The sequence below is a fragment of the Lynx canadensis genome, chromosome A3, assembly GCF_007474595.2.
Source record: "Lynx canadensis isolate LIC74 chromosome A3, mLynCan4.pri.v2, whole genome shotgun sequence".
NCBI classification, from domain to species: Eukaryota; Metazoa; Chordata; class Mammalia; order Carnivora; family Felidae; genus Lynx; species Lynx canadensis.
This window is the reverse complement of record NC_044305.1, coordinates 89,273,711-89,297,385: the sequence shown is the minus strand read 5'-3', so window position 1 is coordinate 89,297,385 and position 23,675 is coordinate 89,273,711. Positions and strand designations below refer to the sequence as shown.

At 53.4% G+C, this 23,675-nt stretch overlaps 1 protein-coding gene across 1 annotated transcript; it reads left to right on the top strand.

Annotated features, from left to right (window-relative positions):
- Positions 1-8,730: 8,730 nt before the first annotated feature.
- FBXO41 (F-box protein 41) lies at positions 8,731-18,834 on the top strand. The gene is made up of 12 exons (XM_030310856.1): positions 8,731-9,623; positions 11,106-11,331; positions 11,826-11,899; positions 12,170-12,528; positions 13,362-13,603; positions 13,819-13,934; positions 14,057-14,209; positions 14,390-14,485; positions 15,831-15,949; positions 16,128-16,286; positions 17,730-17,845; positions 17,978-18,834. Exons 1-12 carry the CDS (start codon positions 8,731-8,733, stop codon positions 18,038-18,040), a joined length of 2,616 nt encoding a protein of 871 aa, XP_030166716.1. The 3' UTR covers positions 18,041-18,834.
- Positions 18,835-23,675: the final 4,841 nt, after the last annotated feature.

Genomic DNA, 23,675 nt, shown 5'->3' with positions numbered 1-23,675 from the left:
TTAGCTCAGCTGCGCTCTGAGTGTGGCCATATTTTTCCCCCGCCATGCATGGGCTTTCTCCATGTAGTAGGTGGGGGTTACACAAGGCCATAGATAGCTTTAGCATCCTAATATGTAATTCCAGAGGAATAAGAGACTCCTCAGTCTTTCATTTATGTTCCCAGTGAATGGCTCTGTTGGCTCAGCTTGAGGAATGTGTCCATTCCTGGGTTGTTCATTGTGGCCAAGGAGATGGGGGCACCATGGTTGACATGATTGGCTAGGCCTGGGTCATGCAGCCCTTCAGAACCACATGGAATGGGGAGGGCCAGTTTACCAAAGAAAGAATGAGATGTATTACCGGAAGGTGAAGAAGACTTGCTGAGCAGATAAAAATACTAATATCCACTGCAGGAATTCTCAATGATTACATGGTAGTGGAAGCCATGAAAATGCAAGATAATCTGTGTTTCTGTCAGAGTCAGTGAGAATGTGAGAGTAGACGGGAGCCAGAGAAGACACACATCTTGAAATGGTTGGTCTTGTTTGAGGAGATGAGATTCACACACCTGAAAGCCTTAAAAAAAAAAAAAAAAGATCCTGTGGTTCATCCTGTAGAATCCTTCTACCTAATGCAAACCTTCAGCTGGATTTGAAAGAAATTAGACTTGAGATAGGCATTTCAGAAAGATGGCAGGAGCATAACAGGTCCTGGGGATGGGGGCAAGGGGCAGGGCCAGGCTGAAAAAGGAGGCAGGACTTAGGAACGCAGAGGTTGCTGATTTGAAGAGACTAGAATGCAAAGGAAAATCTCCAACTGTTCTGTCATGATACTCCTAATACAGGACTGTGATAGAATTTGAACAGGCAACACTTCTATTTTTCTTTTTCTTCCTCTTCTACCTCCCCCTGCCTCCATCACCTTCTTGCCTGCATCCAGGCAAAGCTTATGCTCATGCTGAGGGAGTACATACATCTAGGCAAAAATATTCCTAAGAATGATTCATAGTCCTTCCTCAGCTCCAGCATATGGAGGGAAACTGTGGGGCAGGCTGGCCTCAGGGGAAGAGCCACCTGGAACCAAGAAGTCCCTTCCTACTTCTACCTTGCACGTCCACACATAGGCCTGCACCCCCAGACTTTCCCCTTTGTCAGAGCCTGGCTAGCAGGGTGCTGTGTAGGAAAAGGATGCTTCAAAAGTATATGGGGAGGGGACGGAACAGGTTGGCCAGTTCTGATCCCTGAAAGTGCCCCCACTGGAGGGCTCAGCACTTAGTTGGGATGGGCAGGTACCCACGTGTGCCCTGATACCAAGCTGACCATACATCACAGAATAACCCTGTTCCTGAACAGTTGTGTGTGTGTGTGTGAACTGAATTCTATTTATAACATCTCTGGTCACTTTGCCAACTTCTTCAATTTTATCTATACTTATTAATCCATTCAGGTTTTCTACTTCTTCTTGAGTCAATTTTGATAATTTATATTTTCCTAGAAAAATATTCAGTTCATCCAGATTTTCAACAATTTGGGCCAAGAATTGTACCTGGTGGCATTTTAGTAATTAAAAAAAAAATCTCTGTGTCAGTGGTTATATCCCTTTTCTCATTCACAGTGTTATGTATTTGTTTTCTTTCTTTCTTTTTTGCACTTTGAATAGATTTGCCACAAGACTATTTATTTTGTTGGTCTGTTCAGAGAACTCTCTTCTGGATTTCCCTCCCAAGGCTACTTTTTTGGTGTTAATATACCTAATGATAATGGTGATGGATGATAATGATTTTGATGTTAATATACCTAAACGATGGTGATGTTAGAACAGTGACTAAGTATTTAAAAATTTTTTTTAATGTTGGGGCGCCTGGGTGGCGCAGTCGGTTAAGCGTCCGACTTCAGCCAGGTCACGATCTCGCGGTCCGTGAGTTCGAGCCCCGCGTCAGGCTCTGGGCTGATGGCTCAGAGCCTGGAGCCTGTTTCCGATTCTGTGTCTCCCTCTCTCTCTGCCCCTCCCCCATTCATGCTCTGTCTCTCTCTGTCCCAAAAATAAATAAACGTTGAAAAAAAAAAAAAATTTAAAAAAAAAAAAAAAAATTTTTTTAATGTTTATTTATTTATTTATTTATTTTTTATTTTTAAAAAAATTTTTTTTCAACGCTTATTTATTTTTGGGACAGAGAGAGACAGAGCATGAACGGGGGAGGGGCAGAGAGAGAGGGAGACACAGAATCAGAAACAGGCTCCAGGCTCTGAGCCATCAGCCCAGAGCCCGACACGGGGCTCGAACTCACAGACCGCGAGATCGTGACCTGGCTGAAGTCGGACGCTTAACCGACTGTGCCACCCAGGCGCCCCAATGTTTATTTATTTTTAAGAGAGAGAGAGAGAGAGAGAGAGACAGAGCGTGAGTGGGGGAGGGGCAGAGAGAGAGAGGGAGACACAGAATCTGAAGCAGGCTCCAGGCTTTGAGCTGTCAGCACAGAGCCTGATGCGGGGCTCGAACCTGTGAACCATAAGATCATGACCTGAGCCGAAGTAGGATGCTTAACTGACTGAGCCACCCAGACACCTGCTAAGTTTTTTTTTTTTTTTTTTTAATTTAAGTCCTTGGCTTATAGATAACTAAGTTGTTTTTGGGTAAAATAAAACTTGGATTTGCTCAAAATTATCTAGTGGTGGGGGAAATACAAAGCAGGGGAGCAGGTATACAGATAAAACAGAAGCGTCATGAGTTGGTAACTGTTGAAGTTGGTTGATGGGTATATAACATAGTTTATCTTCATATTGTATTTTTGAATATATGTGAAGATGTCCATAACAAAAAGTTGTGTCTTTTTAAAATTTTTTAATGTTTTATTGATTTTTTGAGAGAAAGACAGAGTACAAGCTGGGGAGGGGCAGAGAGAGAGGGAGTGCTTTGTTTTGTTTTGTTTTGTTTTAATCCTTGTCTCACCATGCATACCAAAAATTTTTAGATGGATTTAAAACTCCATTGTATAAAAGGAAACCATACAGCCTGAAGTATGTGTATGCTACCAAGTCATTGTCAGTTTATGGATGATTATTTGTTTAAGGCCCTTAATTAAAAACAATTTTTTTTAAACATTTTTTATTTATTTTTGAGAGAGACAGAGACAGAGTGTGAGCGGGGGAGGGGCAGAGAGTGAGGGAGTCACAGAATCTGAAGCAGGCTCCAGGTTCCAAGCTGTCAGCACAGAGCCCGATGTGGGGCTCGAACTGACGAGCCGTGAGATCGTGACCTGAGCTGAAGTCGGACGCTTAACCGACAGAGCCACCCAGGTGCCCCTAAGGCCCTTAATTTTAAAAAATTGTTCTAGACTTAAAAAAAAAAGGTAATTACACAAAGTATGAAAGGAAAACATATATAACTGTTTATAAAATCTTCAGTAAGGCTGGACTTCCTAAGCATGATAACAAAATCAGAAATGCTAAAGATTTTTACTGAAGCCAACTATAAGCTTTATTATATCAGTAAAGACTGTAAACGAGCCAATTGACAGACTTGAGTAAAACATTCGTAGTATATAAATGACAAGGGATCAACATTATAAAAAGCCTTTGCAAATCAGTAAGAAAATATGAACGTTCAGTATAAAAATGAGCAAAGAATAGTACATAAGCAAGTCACCAAAGAAATATAAATGACTGCTCAATATGTGGGAAAAAAAATATCCAGCCATAATAATCAGAGAAATGCAGGCAAAACAGCCAGGCCACTTTTCGCTCTCAAATTGGCAAGAGTAAAGTGAGGCCAGGGGGCGCCTGGGTGGCTCAGTAGGTTAAACCTCTGACTCTTGATTTCTGCTCAGGTCACGATCTCGTGGTTCGTGAGTTTGAACCCCATATCGGGCTCCGCAGTGCGGAGCCTGCTTTGGATTCTCTCTCTCCCCCTCTCTCCCTCAAAATGAATAAATAAACTTAAAAAAGAGAGAGTACAGCGAGGCCAAAGGTGAAGCTGAATTTGGCTGCAGTTGGTAGATGCTGGGAGCCATTGAAGGAGCATGAGTTCTCGGTAGACAGAGGAATCTGGTGCCTAATACGGGACGAGGTAGAGCTCTGAGCTGAAGCCTGGGCCAGCAGTCTGGGTGTGAGGAAGAGCACAGAACAGAAGAGAACTGATGGAGAAAATGAGCAGGTCTTGATGGTTAGCAGAGAGCAAAGCCAAGATGGCCAGTGGTGTGGTATGACTGGGAGGACAGTGGCACTGTTGAAGAGAACAGGGATGGACTCTGGGGAGTGGGTGAGGGGAAGTCCAAGGTTTGCTTTTTACACTGTGGGTCACTGTGTTAGTCTAGAGCTTCATTACTAGTGACTGGCCACTGACTCAGATGATTTAGGCTACAAAAAAATTTGTTGCCTCACACAATTGACAAGTCCTGGATTAAAGTTTTAGGCAGATCTGGAACTGGATGCTCAAGGGAGGTCATCAGGAGCCTTATTGTTCTTCTTGCCCAAGGAGGATAGAAGTGGCCACAAGCAGGGGCACCTGGGTGGCTCAGTCAGTTAAGCATCCAAGTTCGGCTCAGGTCATGATCTCACAGTGTGTGGGTTTGAGCCTCGTGTCAGGCCCTGTGCTGACAACTCAGCACAGCTTTGAATTCTGTGTGTGTCTCTCTCTCTGCCCCTTCCCCCGCTCACACTCTGTCTCTCTCTAAAAATAAATAAACATTAAAAAATTAAAAAAAAAAAAAAAAAAGAAGTGGCCACAAGCAGCTCCAGGCTCACATTCTACCAGCTGAGCACAGGTCCTGGAGTGGCTATATTGGCCTGGAGTTTGGCGCTGTGACTGATGAACAGGCTTAAGGTCATATGTGCTCCCCCAGAGCCCCACCCAAAGTGGGGGCAATGGTTCTCAAGGGAAAACTGGGGGTCCATCCACAAAGCAGGGCTGGAGCTGAACAGCAAAAACAATAAATGTCCTCTACATTCCATGTCTGAACAAGATCTACACAGACCCCACCCCCAATTGTACAATTTTTTAAAATGTTTCTGTTTATGATAATGCAACTATCCCTCACAAAATGTCAAACACACTTGTTCCATCTCCAGAAGGAGATGTTCCAAGTTCTCATCCACTTACCACATCTAGACCCAATTCAAGATCTTGGTGATGGGCTGTTTGGCAAGGTACTGAGCTAGCCACTCATGGTCTTTCAATTTACGGCCAGACTATGATGGAGGAAAGATCGGATAGCTGAAAGAACAATACCCTCCCAGCTCAAGAGGGGAGATGAGGAAAAATGCTCAGTGGTCACAGACCCATAGCATGGTCCACATGCTTGACCAGTTGGCAAGGATGAGGTTCCCTGGCTCATCTATTTGGCTGCTATGGTTCTGCCATCTCGAGGAGCCTTCGTTGTTCTTCATGCTCTGTGCCACACACAAAAAGGGGCATTGCGGTGGGGCGGGGTGGGGGAGAGTCACCTCCCACTGACGGCAAGTTTAAGGGGTGAGGAACATTAGTAGCTGAGTAATCCCTGGCCTTTGTTTTCCAGGTTTGTGGGTTTTTCTGGCAATACAATCCCCTTAATCATTAGGAAGCTTTCAGTCAGTTTGCATTCAGTTGTCCCCAGAGCCATTAACCAAACTAGAGACCTCATTGGAAGTTGTAATTCGTGAATCAAGTCCCTGGTGATAGTGTTGGGGGAGGAGCAGGAGTTGTCTCTTAGCAACAGTTCTTGGTGCTCTGCCCTTCCCAGGAGCCATGGCTCTGTTGCCTCTAGCTAGGCCTCTGCAAAGGGCAATGCAAACCCCTAGTCTAGAGTTCATTTGTCCTCTCTCACTCAAGCTGTATCCCAGTGGAAGGCTCTTTTGATGAAAGCAACGATAACCTCTGTCGAGCTGGGAGGGCACAGCAGGAGGGGTTCTTGGAGAGCCTGAGGAGTCAAGAGCCTGTGAGGGTCCAGGTTTGTCTCTGTCTGTGTTTCCAGCCTCCCTGTCTTTGCTTGAGTTGACTTTAGCTAGAAGCAGAGAACTGGCTCTTAATTATCTGACTCTCAGCCATATTGGATTACTGGCCTCAGGCAGAAAGGGCCTCTCTAGGCAAAGCAGCATTTTCTTCCTGTCTGCTTTCAGATGTGCCCCTTTCAGCCAGAGTGTGTCTCTTTCTTGTCCGACCTTACTGAGGCCATGGGAAAGGCCACACCCCATATGGTGACATTTTTCTACAGGTCCCCTAAAGTTCCAGGTAGGAACATCAGCTGAGCTCGGGAGATAGTGCAAGAGTTTAATTAGCTGCTTTGCTGCTATGTAGTAGGGTTCACCAGCTTCTGAGGAGGGATCTGGTACTATCTTACTTCCCCACTTAATTCAGCTAATTCTTCCTTAGGGCCTATTCCTTAGGGCCTATTCCTTTAAAACATTCAATTTCTCACTCTAATTTCTGGCTTCGGACTTCTTTCTAGTGCAAGTGCCACAGACCCAACTCCAAATGGTCAAGAAAAAAGGGGAACTGATTGGCTCACCCAACTGAACAGACCAGAATCTCAAACAGTATCTGTGAGAAATCTGTCCATCTCAGCTCTGCTTCTCTGTATTGGCTTCATTCCCAGGAGGTTCCTCCCCAAAGAGACAAAGATAGCCCTTGCAGCTCTAGCCTTCCCCATCAGCTTAGAAACCTGAATGCAAAGAGGATGCTTTTCCCCAGTAGTTCCAGAAAAGTCCTGGAGGAATGACTCATTGACTCAACTTGGGCGATCTCTGCCCATCCCAGGACTCTGTTTGGCCAGGTCTATATTACTTTCTTACCCCTGGAGTCGGGGGTGGACCATCAACCCCCACTCAGACCACAGGGACTGAGAAAGTGGGGAAGGAAGGATGGTTCCCCAAGGGCAAAGCAGAATGATTCTACGAGGAGGACTGGGTTCTGGGCTGGTAAAGGGAACAGATGTTCACCCATATATCCATGTGGAAATGCCTGAAGGCAAAGGGAAGTCAAGAGCAAGTCAGGATAGAGAGGCAGAGCTGAGAGTTAGTGGCTTAAAGCTGGGAGTGAATGGGAGCAAACCAGACTGCTGGGGAGAGGGTAGGTATGAAAGTGGACCTCCCATCAGGAGACAGGAAGATTCAGAAGGCAGTAAGAAGAGGAGGTCAGAGAACCCAAATGGGGCAGCTTCGTGGCAGTCTGTAAAGACAGACTGGTCATTAGTATGAGCGGTGGGACCAGTGGGGGAAGATCCTTGATGACAACTGGATTGATAAGCAGTGGTCTGTGACCCAGAGGAGCACAGGGACAGCAGAGGGTGGTTGAAGGCAGTTAGGAAGAGGAGAGCAGTGACGAATAGGGTAGAGATTCCACAAGGCAGGAGTGGTGTGACCAGAAGCCAGAGATGAGGGAGGATGGGCAGCAGGAGTTGAGAGTGAGCAGGGTTAGGATGCCAGGAAGGGTGGTGTCTTGTGCTAGAAGCCTGAAGAGGACAAATACGGTGGCCCTTGGAGTAAAGGGCAGGGCAGGGGCACTTACTGGAGACCAACCTAGCAAAGACATTTGAAAAAGGAGCTATGTGCCTAGCATGGCAGGGATGGGAGTATGTGGTACAGAAACAGGACAGGAACAAACAGGGACACACACACAGGTATCATCAGGTGAGGTGACAATTTGGTCACTGCAACATGGTACCAATAGTTTGTCTTGATGGGTATTTCCATCAAGGTGGAAATAACACCTTCTTTTAAGGATTTCTTAAAGTATATTTATTTATTTGGAGAGACAGAGAGCGAGAGAGCAGTGTGTGTGCGTGAGCAGGGGAGGAACAGAGAGAGAGAGGGAAGGGAGAGAGAGAATCCCAAGCAGGCTGTGTGCTGTCAGCACTGAGCCCGATGTGGGGTTTGATCTCAAGAACCAGGAGATCATGACCTGAGCTGAAATCAAGAGTTGGGATGCTCAACCAACTGAGCCACCCAGAAGCCCCAAAGATTTGTTTTCAGAGGTAACATACATACAGCCAAATACATATAGTACACTAACCTTATGTATACAGCTTGATTGTTTACGTATACACGTACTCACATGTAAAACCACCACTCATATCAAGATCTAGAGCATTTTCAGCATCACATGTGGTTCCCTCCTGCCCCTTCTCAGTTTATCGTCCCCAGGAGTAACTTCTATTCTGACTTCTGTCATGATCAATTTAGTCTGTTCTTGAATTCCATATGTATGGAATCCTCCAGTATGCACGCCCTCTGGCTCCTTTCATGCAACATAATATTGAATGGATTCATCCACGTTGTTGAATGTACCAGTGCTTCCTTTTCTTATTGCTGGATAAAATTCCATTATGAATATATTACAATTTATCCATTCTACCGGTGTTGGGCATTTGGGTTGTTTAAGTTGGAATATAGCTTGGAAGTGTTATACATAATATTAATGCCTTTCTCTCCCCCCTCTCCCCCCTTAAAGAATCCTCATTCTTTCTCACTCTCATATATGTACAGGCCCTCCCACCAGTACCAGAGCAGGCCAGCCTCCTCCAGGAGGTCAAGCCATTGGTATCCCCTCGCCCCTCTATTATGGGCATGGGTTTCCTGGGGAAGTACATTTCCTCACGGGTGGGGATACCACCCTCCTAAGTCTTACTCCCTCTCTTCTAGCCTCCTCGCCCCTGGCCGTGAGCGCCCTGGGCCTTCCTGACCCCGCAGGGGGGCTCGCCCGCAGCCCCCCATGAGCGCGCCCGGCTGACCGGCGGGCCGGCCGCGGTGGAGCCCAGGCGCCGCGGGGGCGGCGGGGCCATGGCCTCGCTGGACCTGCCGTACCGCTGCCCCCGCTGCGGGGAGCACAAGCGCTTCCGGAGCCTGTCGTCGCTGCGCGCGCACCTGGAGTACAGCCACACGTACGAGACGCTCTACATCCTCTCCAAGACCAACAGCATCTGCGACGGCGCCGCGGCCGCTGCAGCCGCCGCTGCCGCCGCCTCGGGCTTCCCGCTGACGCCCGAGCCCGCCGCCCTGCTGGCGGTGCCCGGCGCCCGGCGCGAGGTCTTCGAGAGCACGTCCTTCCAGGGCAAGGAGCAGGCGGCCGGGCCGTCGCCCGCTACGCCGCACCTGCTGCACCACCATCACCACCACGCGCCCCTCGCCCACTTCGCCGGCGACCTGGTTCCCGCCAGCCTGCCCTGCGAGGAGCTGGCTGAGCCCGGCCTCGTGCCCGCAGCCGCCGCGCGCTACGCGCTGAGAGAGATCGAAATCCCGCTGGGGGAGCTGTTCGCCCGCAAGTCCGTGGCCTCCTCGGCTTGCTCGACGCCGCCGCCCGGGCCGGGACCCGGGCCCGCCTCCGCCTCCCCCGCGTCCCCCTCACCCGCTGATGTGGCTTACGAGGAGGGCCTGGCGCGCCTCAAGATCCGTGCGCTGGAGAAGCTGGAGGTCGACCGGCGGCTGGAGAGGCTGAGCGAAGAGGTGGAGCAGAAGATCGCAGGCCAGGTGGGTCGGCTGCAAGCCGAGCTGGAACGCAAGGCGGCAGAGCTGGAGACGGCGCGACAGGAGAGTGCGCGGCTGGGGCGCGAGAAGGAGGAGCTGGAGGAGCGTGCTTCCGAGCTCTCGCGCCAGGTGGACGTGAGTGTGGAGCTGCTCGCCTCACTCAAGCAGGACCTGGTGCACAAGGAACAGGAGCTGAGCCGCAAGCAGCAGTGAGTGGCCCGCAGGGCCCTGTGGGCGGGTGTGCCCGTGTGTGTCACTGCCGCTGCCACCACTGTGACTGGGCCTGAGTGTGTCTGTTTGTGTCTGTGTGGCCATGGCTTTGTAATATGGCATCAATAGCCACAAGCCTGTAATGACGGTGTGGGTGGGGCCAAGAGTGTCATGAAGGTATGTGTTTGGGACTGTGAGTACATGTAAGTGTGACCACGGGCCTGCTGTGAAAATTGTTTCTCTCCCTTTCTGTCTCTCTAGCGAAGGCCAGCTCCTACATTGTGGCACCAGACCCTCTTCCTACTTTTGCCTACTCAAAGACATAGCGCAGTTCTGCTCTCCCTCTTTGCCATCACCAGACTTTCCTCGTCAACTGTATCATTCCTAAAAGCATCCAGACATAAGATCATTACTCCCATCTGCCCTAACCCCACTGCCCCCCTTAAGCTACAGCCCCTTTTCTCTCCTTCCAGAACAACTCCTTGAAAGTATTGTTTATATTCCTTGTCTCCAGTTTCCTTCCCCACTTTCCGTCTTCAATGCACTCTGATCAGATGTCTACCTCCACCACTGTCCTCTGTGTCACCAACGACCTTCACGTTGCCAAGGCCACTAGTCATCATCTCAGCGTCTCAGCCGCGTTGACACAGTGATAACCTTGAAACCCCTTTTTCACTTGGCATCCAGGACACTCTCCTGGAATGTCCTTCTTTTTTCCTGTCTGCTCCTCCTCGGTTTTCTTTGCTGGCTTCTTCTTATTTCCCTGGTCTTTAAATGTAGAATTTCGTAGTAGATGGATGTTATTTATCTGTCCCCATTGTGACGTAAGCTCCACAGGGGCAGGGATTTTTCTCAGGCTTGTCCACTGCTGTGTCCCTAATACAGTGCCAGACACCTAGAAGGTGCCCAGTAAATGTTGAGTGGATGCATGACCAACTGTGAATCCTGAAGTCACTCTGAAGCATGCTGTGTGTACATGCACTTCCCGGAGGCTTCTGCGTCTGAGAATGGTTCTGAAAATGTGTGTGTGTGTGTGTGTGTGTGTGTGTGTGTGTGTGTTGGAATGTGTCGTTGGGACTGTGCCTGCCTCAGACTGCGTGTGTGCCTGCAAGTGAACTTGACACGAGCATGACACGAACTTGACACGTACATGAGTGTGCGTGGCTGTGTGCCCGTGAGCATTGCTGGAGGGAGGGGGTGGCTCTGAGTGTCACTGAGTATGACTGTTTCGGTGGGGAGGAGGGGTGTCTGGCAGGAGTGTTGGGGCTGGGTCAGCGGGGTGTGAGTGTGTGACTCGGGGTGGATGTTCGCATTTCTGTGTGTGCTGTCCTATGGGGCATTGTGCCTGGGCCTGTTCCGCGTGCACCCACATGACCACAGGCAGCTGTGCCCGTGTCTCTCCCCACTGCTCGGGGTCCCCTCCGGAGGGTGGGTGGGCGGCCAGGCCGAGGCATGGGGGTAAGAGACTGCTCCGGGCCCAGGGAGGTGGTACAGATCGACCAGTTCCTGAAGGAGACGGCGGCGCGGGAGGCCAGCGCCAAGCTGCGGCTGCAGCAGTTCATCGAGGAGCTGCTCGAGCGGGCTGACCGGGCCGAGCGGCAGCTGCAGGTCATCAGCAGCAGCTGTGGCAGCACACCCAGCGCCAGCCTGGGCCGTGGAGCGGGGGGAAGCGGTGCCGGGCCCGGCCCCCGGGGTCCAGGCAGAATGGTGAGTGCCTGCCTGCCTTCCCCCCTCCGCTTGCGCCCCTGCCCCGTGCAGCCTCACCTCACACACTGCCTGGCATCCCCCCCCCCCCCCCCCCCCGGTCATGCTCCATGCTTCCCTTCTTTGGCTCTTCCCCACGAGCAGACTCGAGGCCTGAAGTAGGGGCCCCTCTGATTGGGCAGAAGTGCTGGCCCCTGAGGCTGCGATCCAGTGAGGTGTGATCCAGCCGCTCCGGTTCTCAGGGGCCCGTCTCCACTCAAATGAGAGCCCGGGAGCCACAAGTCGGGGTCTGGGGTGCTGGGTGGGTGTGGGGAGGGGGCCGGGGAGCCTGCCTCTCTGGGCTGTCTGTCTGTCTATTTGTCCATCTTTCCCAACTTTTTTCCTTCTCTCTCCTCTCCCTCCTCTCTTCTCTCCATCTTGTGCCCTGTTTCTCCCGTTCCTTCTCACCCTTTTGCCTCCTCTGCCCTGCCTCTCCCTCCCGCTCTGGGGGCCCACAGCGAGAACACCACGCGGGCCCGGCCATGCCTAGCACATACGCCGTGTCAAGGCATGGCTCCTCTCCCAGCACAGGGTAAGCCTCGGGCCTGGCCCGCCCCATAGCCCACCCTCACCCTGGAAAGATCCACTGGCCCACTGGATGGCTGGCCCATCTGAGGCCTTGGCTCCTTGTCCTTTCCCCATATTCCTTGGGTCACCTATGTCTCCCTTTCCACACTGTTGGAAGGGGGCTCTTGGAAAGTAGGGGGAGTGGGTTGCCCTTGGCCGGTGGTAGGGGTGGCATGGGGAGTTCGGGCAGTCCTGGTGCCCCTCGCTCCTCACCGTCTGGTCCACCCCACCCCAGGGCCTCCAGCCGTGTCCCTGCTGCATCCCAGAGCTCAGGCTGCTATGACAGTGACAGTCTGGAGCTACCCCGGCCAGAAGAGGGGGCCCCCGAGGACAGTGGCCCTGGGGGCTTGAGCACACGGGCCCAGGCTGCCAACGGCGGCTCGGAGCGTACCCAGCCCCCTCGCAGCTCAGGCCTGCGGCGCCAGGCCATCCAGAACTGGCAGCGCAGACCCCGCCGACACAGCACGGAGGGGGAGGAGGGTGATGTCTCGGACGTGGGCTCCCGAACCACGGAGTCAGAGGCTGAGGGCCCCTCAGATGCCCCCCGCTCTGGGCCTGCTATGGCCGGGCCACTGAGCAGCTGCCGGCTCTCAGGTGAGTCCTGGGGAGGGTAGTCCAGAGAGGCCAGTCTTTCCTTGGTGCTGGGCCCTCTCAGGGGACACAGGGCTGAGGCGGTAAATCCCTTGGGCTCCCACACCTGTTTTCCCCCCTGTCCCAGACTCCCCACAGTGAGAATGACAAACTGTCCTACAAGTGCCCTGTGAGCTTGGGCAAGGAACTCACGTGACAGAGCAGGGCTGCAGCACAGGGGCGCTCAGGTTGGGTATTGCACAAGGATGCCACATCTCAGGGGTCCATTCACGTGGTGGGCTCGTTGACATTTACAGGAGAGTAGTTGAGTGTTAACTGCAGGCTGAAGTCCCGGAGCAGCAGAGAGAGCCCCCTTCTGTATACGGACAAGGCCATGTGCATATGTGGGTGGGTCAGGGTCAGGAGGTTAGAGGGCTGAGATCAGGTGTGTGACTGCTGTAGAGTGAGTGCTCTGGGCAGCCTCACCCTGGCCTTCTGTTCACAGAGACTGGGTTTCTAACCATCTGTACCCTCACCCTCCAAACCCTTCCCCACTCTTGACTCAGTTGATTCATCTAAGGGGTGAGTTTGGACTCTGTGATGATATATGATCTTAAAAAGACAGTTTGCTTGAGGAAGGGTCACCTTTTTCTAATTTGTATAGAGATAGGGTGTGGCAGAGGAGGGGGAAGCAGAGGCCCCTTGTCCTTCCTCCCAAGTCACTGGCCCTCCAGCATGAGTCTTTTGTGACTATTCCTTCAGCAGCTCCTAGCCCCCCCCCCCCCATCTCCCCACCCGCACCTCCACACTGGCCTTTGACTCTCCACACTGACTTTTGACCCTCTGGTACTGTGCAGCCCGCCCCGAGGGAGGCAGTGGGCGGGGTCGGCGAGCTGAGAGGGGCAGCCCCTCACGCTCCAACGAGGTCATCAGCCCAGAGATCCTCAAGATGCGAGCCGCCCTGTTCTGCATCTTCACCTATCTGGACACACGCACGCTGCTGCACGCTGCCGAGGTCTGCCGGGACTGGCGCTTTGTGGCTCGTCACCCCGCGGTCTGGACACGGGTGCTGCTGGAGAATGCCCGCGTCTGTTCCAAGGTGCCTGTCCCTGTCCACTGCCCCTGCTGTGAACCCACCTTGCTCCCAGCAGAATCTGGCCCCTCAAGGTCAGGTCCTTGAAATGCTTACAATACCCCAGCTTCAGCCTGACTCCCCACAATGCTCTCATGGGGCCTCCTGTCTAGGGGCTGGTCTGCCTCTAGGCAGGCAAGCACAGACCCCTTCATCGCCAGGTAACCCTTGTCTCCCTGCAGTTCCTGGCGATGCTGGCTCAGTGGTGCACCCAGGCCCACTCGCTGACGCTGCAGAACCTGAAGCCCCGGCAGCGGGGCAAGAAGGAGAGCAAGGAAGAATATGCCCGGAGCACCCGGTGAGCCCATGGCGGGTGGGCGGGTGGGTGTTGCAGGCTGCAGACCCAGAATTCCATTGGGGGTTGCTTCCCAGAGGGGGAGGTGGCCACAGGCAGTGCCCTGACCTCTTGGCCATCCCCAGAGGCTGCCTGGAAGCAGGGCTGGAGTCCCTGTTGAAGGCCGCTGGGGGGAACCTGCTGATCCTGCGCATCTCCCACTGTCCCAACATCCTCACTGACCGCTCACTCTGGCTGGCCAGCTGCTACTGCCGTGCCCTGCAGGCCGTCACCTACAGGTAGGTGCACACCACTAGACTCAAGGTCCACACCCTCTTGGCCTCGGGCCAAAGGGATCCCTGGGGTCTGCATACTCTTTCCCCAGGGGTCTTAGGCAAAGGGACTCAAGAGTTCTATGGTCCAAGGGAAGGGAGCAAAGGCCACTAGGGTGGGTGGTCTCACCTTTGTCTTTTCAACAGGAGTGCCACAGACCCCGTGGGCCACGAGGTCATTTGGGCTCTGGGTGCAGGCTGCAGAGAGATTGTCTCCCTCCAGGTGGCGCCACTTCACCCTTGGTGAGCCCTGGCAGGGGTCAGGTGGGGGACAGGGTGGGGCTGGGGCTGGGGCTGAGGACTGAGCAGATCTGAGCCATTCCAAAAGCTGACTGGGGAGACAGATTCGCATTCATTAGTCGGTGTAAGTAAGTGTTGGGAGCAGGGCTTCCAAATCAGACAGGGGGTGATGCCCTGGCTTACTGGCAGTGAGACTTTGGGCAATCCAGTCATGTCTTAGTTTCTCAAGTGCAGAGTGAAGATGGTATTAGAGATCTTTCAGTTTTGGGAGGACTGTAGCTGGCTCCAGTGAGATGTGTACATAAAGCCTGCAGGGGCCACAGTAGGTGTTCAGGCAACGCTAGCTAGAAATAGCCACACTTGTTTGAGCTGGTTTTTAGAGAATCCAGATCATTCACCGCTCTACTTGGAGTTCCTCAGACCAGGCGTTTTTGTCCCTGCGCTTTGTCCCCCAAGCCCTCTCTCCACAGAACAACTCCTCCCAGGGCATCCAGTGTCCTTCGTGAACACCTGGCAGAACTTGGCACTGCTCCCTGCCTCCAGTCCTACTGCACCCTGTCCCAACCCCTGTTGTCATTTGTTTTGCAATAATTTCTCTATGTTTCAGTCCACGGTGTACTCGCAGTTCTCAGAGTAGGGGCTATGAATGCCCATTTCCATATCTCTGGTTCCAAGTGCAAGCAGACGCCAGAGAACCTGCTGCCAGGGTGAATATTGAGGGATGAAGTGTTCAGGGAAATAGAGAGTTTGATGTGGGTGGTGGGCAGAGGGGAGCAATGAGTGTGGAAAGGAAGGTTGGGGCAAGGTTAGGCAGGTCTGGCCTAAGGGGTTTAGATTTTTGCATTTCATCTAGAGAGTGCTTGGGAAGCCACTGGGGTATCTTAGATCTTAAAAACAGGATTATATCAGATTGGTTACCTTCTGTGTCCCTCCCTTCCCCAACTCCTTGAGGGAAGGGACCATGTTTATATTGTCACTGATGCATCCCCAGGGGCTAGTTCAGTTGTTGGCTGTAGTGGACACTTGAGGCCCATTTGTTGAATGACTGAGAGAATGTAGGAATGAATGACTCACTGTCAGCAGTGTGTAGGATTCTTCTAGATGAATCCAGATGAATATGGATGGTGGCCTGAATTGAGAGGTCGAAGAGTTATCCAGGAATCAAAATCTGTAGGTCTTGGCAGGAGGTGAGGGAAGAAGAGTCAGGGATGATTCCAGGTTTCTAACTGGAGCAGCTGGGTGGTTGGCGGGGGCCCCAGCCTAAGGCAGGGCATGAAAGAGGAGCCGGCTTGGGGTGTCATGCAACCAGAAACTTCCTTGACAGCCTTCTCTCCGCCCCATTCTCCAGCCAGCAGCCCACGCGCTTCAGTAACCGCTGCCTGCAGATGATCGGCCGCTGTTGGCCCCACCTTCGGGCCCTGGGGGTTGGGGGCGCTGGCTGTGGGGTGCAGGGCCTGGCATCACTTGGTGAGTCCTTCCTCGGGACTGGGGTGGAGGGTGGTGGGAAGCAGGTGTGGGTGCAACACTGAAATCCCAGGGGGTTTGGGGCTGCAGCCTGGGTGGTGGCAGGAGCACCAAGGCACTGGGCGGGAGGCAGCCTGGGGAGTTTGTCAGCAGGACCTCCCCTCTTCCTCCCCCTTCCTAGCAAGAAACTGCATGCGGCTGCAGGTCCTGGAGCTGGACCATGTGTCGGAGATCACCCAGGAGGTGGCAGCTGAGGTCTGCCGGGAAGGCCTGAAGGGACTGGAGATGTTGGTGCTCACAGCCACCCCCGTCACCCCCAAGGCCCTGCTGCATTTCAACAGTGAGCGATGGGAATGCAGGAGGGGGGCTACCACTGTCACCACTTACTGTGCCACATCAGCAAGTAGCATAGCCAGCTCCCTGTCTGTCGCTCCTAGTCAGCAAGCCAGAACTGGGGGCAGACCAACCGGGACGCTAATCCTGACTTTGCCACAGGTGTCTTCTGCGGGCAGTGTGGCGTTCAAGTCTTGCCAGCATCTGGTCCAAACGGTTCGGTTCAACATTTATTGCCCTATGCTCTACGTACGTTGGAGACACGAGCTGTACAATGCCATCTGCCCCACATGAGCCTCTGGCCAAGGGCAGAGGCAGAACAGATAGGTTAGGAGCACAGGTTCTGGAGCTGGACTGACCTAGGTCTCAATTTTGGCTCTACTGCTTATTAGCTGTGTGACTGGGCAAGTTACTGTACTTCTCTGGATTCTGTATCCCCTTCTTCTAAGCTGACCCTCTGGAGTGGGTGGGAGGGTGAGGACCATTCTCAGGGTGAAGACTCCTTTCTCCATGGTGTAGACTCCATGCCTCCTCTGAGCCCACCTCCCTCTAGCCACCTACTTCACTCCTGGCCACTCCTCCACCTTCACTGAGGACATGGGTGTCCAGCTCAGGCTGCTCACACTCCTTCAGGGCAATGTCTTGGACAGGAGCTGCCCTCCGCCCCCCCCCCCCCCCGACAACTGGAGCAGCCTTCTGGGCACAGCCAGCACAGTTGAGTCACCACCGGCACCCAGTGTCATCGCCCCGAGGATCTGCAGTAACCACCGAGTGGTTCCTCAGCTCCTCAGGCTGCTGGGGCAGGCCTCCCCTTCCTGAGGCCCTGGTCACACCTACATCGTCAGCACTGAAGGCTCCCTGACTTTCTTATTATTTCTAGGATCCTCTTCTTCCTTCCCCATCAGCCTCATGGCCTGGCCCTGGACTGACCACCAGAACTGCTCAACCTCTAAAATCATGACCTCCAGAACCTTCTCAGCCACCTGATTTTCTTCTTCCTCCTCCACTGACTTCATGGCAACATCTAGTCCCTTAAGCCCTCTGCTCCCAACTTGTTTGCTGCCTGTCCCCTCCTCCATGCTCCAGAGAAGAGCCATCAGCCTCACCTCAGCCACTCTGTCCTTTTAATTCATTTCCAGATGCCCAGGCCATGGCACAGCTGTCCCCTCTGCCAGGGAAGTTCCTAGAGCCCCTGCACAATTGGCTGCTTCCCACTCATCCTCCCAGAGTTCACTGCAGCCTCTGCTCTATGACCTTGCCCTCCTCCTCCCCTGCATTCCCGTGTGGTTGATCCCCTGGGTGCCACCAGTGTGCTCTCCTCTAGGTGGTTCCCAATGCCTGGCACGTGACCATCTCCGTAGGGTTCTGATTTCATGAATTAGCGATAGAAGAGCAGCCCCATTGTCCAAGCCAAACATGAGCCATCACCTTATTACCCACCTTTTCCCAGGCATTTGCCGGAACCTCAAGTCCATCGTGGTCCAGATTGGGATTGCTGATTATTTCAAAGAGCCCAGCAGTCCTGAGGCCCAGAAGCTGTTTGAGGACATGGTGACAAAACTCCAGGTAAGGAGTTGGCTCTTAGGCCAACCAAAACCCCAGGTGGCATCCCTGGGCTGGGGTTGGTGACCTGGGTGTGTGATGGGAGGGCCCCACTTGCCTTGACCTGAGGGGAACTAACCAGGGTTCGGTCTACAGGCCCTACGACGGAGGCCCGGCTTCTCTAAGATCCTGCACATCAAGGTGGACGGCGGCTGCTAACCCGGGGTGGGGGGCGGCAGGGCCCCTGCCGGCCCCACACCAGGGCACTCTCTTTGGACCTCCAGAGGGACCCTGATTTGGACTAGACCTTCGGAGGCCTTGTGTTATCCCTAGCTTCCAGGGAGGGGTTGACAGTTTCCTGTCCTCCTCTTGGGACAGCGGAACAACGGGCCTGATGTCGGGCACTGGTTCTTCAGGGCAGGGGCTTGGACAGAAGCTGCCCTCCGACCCCCACTCCACCCCCAACTGGAGCAGCCTTCTGGGCACAGCCAGGAAGGAGCTGAGTCACCACCAGCACCCGGTGTCATCGCCCCGAGGACGTGCCATAATCACTGAGTGGCTCCTCGGCTGCTTGGGTTGCTGGGGCAGGCCTCCCCTTGTCAGGGGCCTCTGCTAGTCCCCAGGCCAGACGGGGCTCCCCAAAGCAGCTCAGACTTGGCAAGAAGGGCTCTTTTCCTCCCCCTGCCCTGTTCCAGCCCTCTGTGGGGCACCCCCATCAGATAGCCTGCCGAGGCTCTGGGTCCACATTCTCCAGGGATAACACAGACAGGCCTTGGGGGTCTGGGAATGTGGTCAGCCAAAAGTGGGGGGTAGGGGGCAGTGAGGTAGTGGAATGGGCTTGGAATGGCAAAACATTCATCTAGAACTTTTCCCCAGGATACTGAAACTACCACTCCCAAAGTGGGGAAATTGCCAAGTAGAGAAAACTTAGTTTTTATTGCTGTAGAAACAAGACCCCTCCTCCCAACAACCACATACCCCCATGGCACACCAGAGCTAAATTCAGAGCTAAAAGGTGCATGTTTCTATACCTTCCACCAATCCTGAGCCTCTGGCGAGGCAAGGAACCAGCTCTGGAAATTTTATCAGCAGTGAGAAGCAGTTCCTGTCCTCAAGAAACAACTTCTATTCCAGGTGCTTGGGCAGCAATGTAATGGCCTCTGGATCTCCAGTGCTGTGGTGGGAGGGAGTCACTGGGCTGCCTTCTGTGCTGGGGTCTGGAAGAGGCCAGGAGGGTGGTTTGGGCTGCTTCCTTGTCTGGCTAGCTTGCTTGAAGATGTAGCCTTGGTAGGGAACCAGACGCATGAGGCCAAGAATGAGGAAGAGCACCTTCATCAGACTTGCCTCCCTCCCCAGTCTCCACTGGCCCTATGGACTGGGGGCTATGCTGGAGTTCTTTAGCCTAGGGGCAGTGCTGGGGCCTGAGCCACAGCCACTTGGCTTAGAAGTCACAGAACGCAAGCAGGTTTTCACAGACTTGCACGGTTCCAGCAAGACCAGGTTCTGGCACTAAGGCTCCAAAGACTCAGGTCTCCCCAGTTCCCACTCTCAGAACCCTCACGGTGGTGTAGAGGCCACGGGTCCTGCCAACATTCATTTGGAAAGTTCTTTCAAACATTAGCCTCAATCCATCTTAGGGTTTCCTTCTCTCCTATACAGGACCAGCTTTGCCCTAACCATTAGGTTGCTGGTCCTGGCTGGGGCTGGACTCCTCTAGTTTCTCAGCCCTTTGCAGTGACCCAACTTTCTGCCACAGCCTGGCTTAGACATCAAGACCCAGCCTGGGTTACTCTGTAATGAGTCCTCCAGAGCGGGGACCCCACAGGCTCAGCATCCAGCTCCCCTGGCTCCACACCCAGCTCTGTCCCAGCTCTTGTTGATGACTTTTCCTCCCGTGGCTTATTCTGGCCTTGCCCTTTGAAGACCCCAAATACCAAGGGTGTCATGTTGGCAATTCCCTGTCCAGTCGTGCACAAAGCCTTGGCTGTGTGGCATCCCCCACTCCAGAGCGGCTGGCTCCACTGGCTCCCACCTCCCCGGCCTTGTCCCCCGGAGTCACAGGAAGAAGCACAACTTTTCTCTGTCCTCCAGGGACCTGGAAAAGATATGAGGGTACCCTGGGTGCATCTGTCCTGCCTTGCCAACTGCACCCTTTACAGCTCCCGCTTGAGACCTTAGGACCGGAGGTGCTGCCCACCCATGCCCCCGTCCCCCCCCCCCCCAATCTCCTGGACAAAGCACAAAGGGATGCCCTGCTTGGCCTGAGCCTGCCTTACTGAGGGATTTTTCTGCCCCAGGAAGCTTCCATCCCTGAATAGAAGGCTTTGGGTAATTTCTCCCGGGGTGGGCAGCCACTGGAATGTCAGGAAAGGAGGTCAGGGTGCATGGGCAGTGAGTTAGAGTGGGAGAAAGTGCTGAAAGAACTGATTCCAGGAGTAGGTTCATTCACCCACTCCACCCACCCATCCACACATCCTTGCAACAGCCCTGACCACCACCAGCACTGGGGGCAGAAGAGTGAACAGGGCCTCCCCTCTCCTGGCTGGCAGGAAGTTTGGCCAGCAAGTCCCCACCTTGTATTTGCCAGCTTAGTGTGTGTGTAAAGGATGTGCGGGAGTACGTATTGCACAGGCTCCTGCCGACCGGAACGATGGGTCACAGCGTGTTCCGCACAGCTGCCCCTGGGGCTGACAGACTCCTGCACCCTGGACTTCACGTGTGCTGAGAACCGGAAAGTTGCAGGCCCCCTGTCCCCCAACTCAAAGCTATTTTTTGACTCTCAGCGGTATGAGCCCTGCTGCTGTGCGGGGAGCTCGTCTGCAGGCCTGTTCCATTTGTTCACTTCTTTGGCAACCACGCAGCAGGCTGAGGATGGAAAACAGGGACGGAGGGCCTGGCCATCCCTGAGGCACCTTATCCCTCACTCACTCAAAGGAGAATCCTCCTCCATCTCACACCTAGTAAGATGCAAGGGAGAGGAGTACCTGAGAGACCCAATCAAGGCAGGCCCTGCTCGGGGGTCCCGGGCACATGCAGAGGTCCCATGGGCCCCAGCACTTGGTGTCCCTACCACCTCTCCCTGTTATATAGCCTGCAATGGTAGGCTGACTCATCAGGCTTTGCTTGGGCTGTCTCCCCATGGCACCAGCAGGGAACAAAGGAGATGCTGTGTATGTCTGACCCCCCCGGGGAGAGGAAATGTGCTGCCCAGAACCATGGCTTTTCACTGGCCGAGAAACCACCTAAGGAGCAAGGCAGTCCAGGATTTCCTGGTCCTGTGAGTGGTTTGAGCCGGCCTCTCATGGGAAGTCCTTCAACAACGAAAAAGCCACCTCCTTCCCAACGCCTGCTGCTCCAAGGTTTGGCTCCATCCTTTCCCTTTGGGTTCTGCTTGTTCCCCTGGTCCTTTGGGCCATGGGTGGGAAGCTGCCCAGTCCCTAAGTCCCTCTAAGGCACTAAGCTGAAGACCTTTCCAGAGTGACTATTGGTGCCAAACACCCGATTCCTGGTGGACTTGGGTTGAAGATGGGAGATGGTGAGCGGGTGCAGGGCCCACGTGCCCAGAGGAGTTAACTCAAACTGATGGGATCTGTCTAGCCCATCAGTCCTTGAGGAGTAGAATTCCCTCCCCCAGGGGCCTGGCGGCACTTCTCCTTAACCCTGGTGGTCATGCTTTCTCACCCAGCCTTGTTCCAGGCCCGCATTTCTGTATATACTGCTGTGTATCGTGTGTATGTATTTATTCCTGGACAAGTGTATTCATCTGCAGCCTTTGCCTGAGGATAAGGTTTAGGACTGGGTGAAGACCAGAATACCAGGGCCGACTAAGGCAACCAGCTCCTATTTCTTCCCCAACCCCCCGGGACCCTGGCCAGTCCCAAGACTGCCCTGACAATCAGGCAGGCTTCCCCACCATGAGCCCAAGCCTTGTCTGCCATTGCTGGCATGGCTCCAGGAGGCTTGGCCTCGGGCTCCCTGGCCTCAGCCCTGCCCTAGCTGGGTTCCTGCTTTTAGGTGCAGAGGCCTGAAGTGACCTAGGCTTGCCTCATGACTGGCACCGGTAGGCCTGGCTCTAGTGGGCACCGCTATCGGGGACCTCCACAAGTGGCCCCCGGGCCTGCCTTCCCCGCACAGCCAGGCTGCAATGCGCCTGAGCCGTGAGAGGGTAGCTCCCCCCACCCCCAGCAAATGAGGTGGAGGGGTGGAGAGCATTTTTTGGTTTTGTTTCTGAAGTGGTGCCTGTACCTCCAGCCCCCAGGGGGCCTTCCCTGGCCCCACTTCTCTGCCCCACCCAGGCATCACCATCCCAGCACTTTGCTCCACATTATCCACAGATGCCCTGTGCCGAATGTACCTGAGTGTGTATGTATTTAAAAGGACTCACATGGGCATCAGAGAATTTATGACTTTGTATCCAATAAAAAGGTGGTGAAACTGGAATATCTGCCAGGGAAGTAAATGGTAGGTGGCCGTATTTGTCCATCTGCGTCACCAAGCCTTTCTGCAGCAAAACTGCACTGAGGCAGGAAGTGGCTGGATGACCTGAATGGCATCAACAGAGTGAATAAAGCATTAGGAAGACCTGTCAGGACTGCAGACGTCGCTGAAAGCCATGCAGGTCACTATCCCTGTCCCAGTTCACTCAGCGTCTGCATGCAGACAAAAAACCTTGGGGTGTCGTTTCTGATTCAGCTGGGAGACGCCATCTTTAAGGACAACCCCTGCACAAGGACGAAAGGAGCAGCGGGCACTGTCCAGTCCCTCAATGGCTTGGCCACCTCTGCCGGAAGTTCTAGCCAGCCAATAGGCTTTAGCCTGGGAGAGACCAAACTGCCCGTCACTGGCCTCGACTACCCCAGCTTGCAAAATGAAGTTGCGCCACTGATTATTACTCAGGTCTTGAAAGATTTAAAGCCAGTAAAAAGACCAGGTGCTTAGGCTTAAATTGTGAGTGGCTCTAGCATCAAACAGGTAGATGAGCATAACTCTGAGCCAGCTACTTTTATGTTCATAACAAAGGTAGAGCAGCTGAGGCTCAGAAAAATTAGTTTACCCAGAGACTATCAAGTTAGAAGGAGGTCAGACTCCACAGTCGGGACCTGATCACCACCCCATCCCTGCTTTTGAGTCCATCTAACCAAGAGGGGATCAGACTCAAGAGACTTTCTTTCTAATCAACTTCCAGTTGTAGGCAGCAAAAGCTTCCATGGCTCAGAGTGACATAGTCACTCACCTCTACCTTCAACAGTTACTAACTACAGCTAGCTGCAGGCCAGCTCTGAGGACTAGTATAAACGAGAACGCAGTCAAACCCTGCTGGTTTCTAGTTGATCTGTGGTGGCCACTGCAAACTTCCATTGGTCAGAAGAAAGCAAAAGGAACCCCCAAGACCACTGGTGGTCAAACAGAGAAGACCACGTGGGTGCTCCTTCAGCCACCTCTCCTCAATGGACTTTTAAGATAATCACTACAGAATTTAAAGGGAATGTGGCTTCTTTATACATTCCTCCGAGAGATCTCGAGTAAGAGAGACCAGACACTGAGCCAAAAAGAATATACAAGTGGAAGGAGCAAGTAAGGTAATAGAATACATTGATTCAAATCCATAGAAGTCCTCGGAGCACTGCCTGGCAAGGCCAGGGCTAAACAAGATGACGTCAGAAGAAAAGGAAGGGACTCCACATCTCCTAACTACTTCTGGGACTAAGAGAGCGCTCAGAGTGAAACTTCTGGACGGAGGCCCCTCAGGTGGAGCTCTGCTGGCAGAGTGGACCCTCTGCCTTAAAAACCAGACGCTGTTGAGGACTCAGTCCGATAGGAGAGAAGAAAACTTTTCCATCTGTCAGGTGAGTAC

Coding starts and splice junctions, on each gene's coding strand:
- FBXO41 (XM_030310856.1), top strand. CDS start 8,731: ATGGCCTCGCTGGACCTGCCGTACCGCTGCCCCCGCTGCGGGGAGCAC. Junction 11,900..12,169: donor GGCTCCTCTCCCAGCACAGG/GTAAGCCTCGGG, acceptor ACCCCACCCCAG/GGCCTCCAGCCGTGTCCCTG. Junction 15,950..16,127: donor GCAGGGCCTGGCATCACTTG/GTGAGTCCTTCC, acceptor CCCCCTTCCTAG/CAAGAAACTGCATGCGGCTG.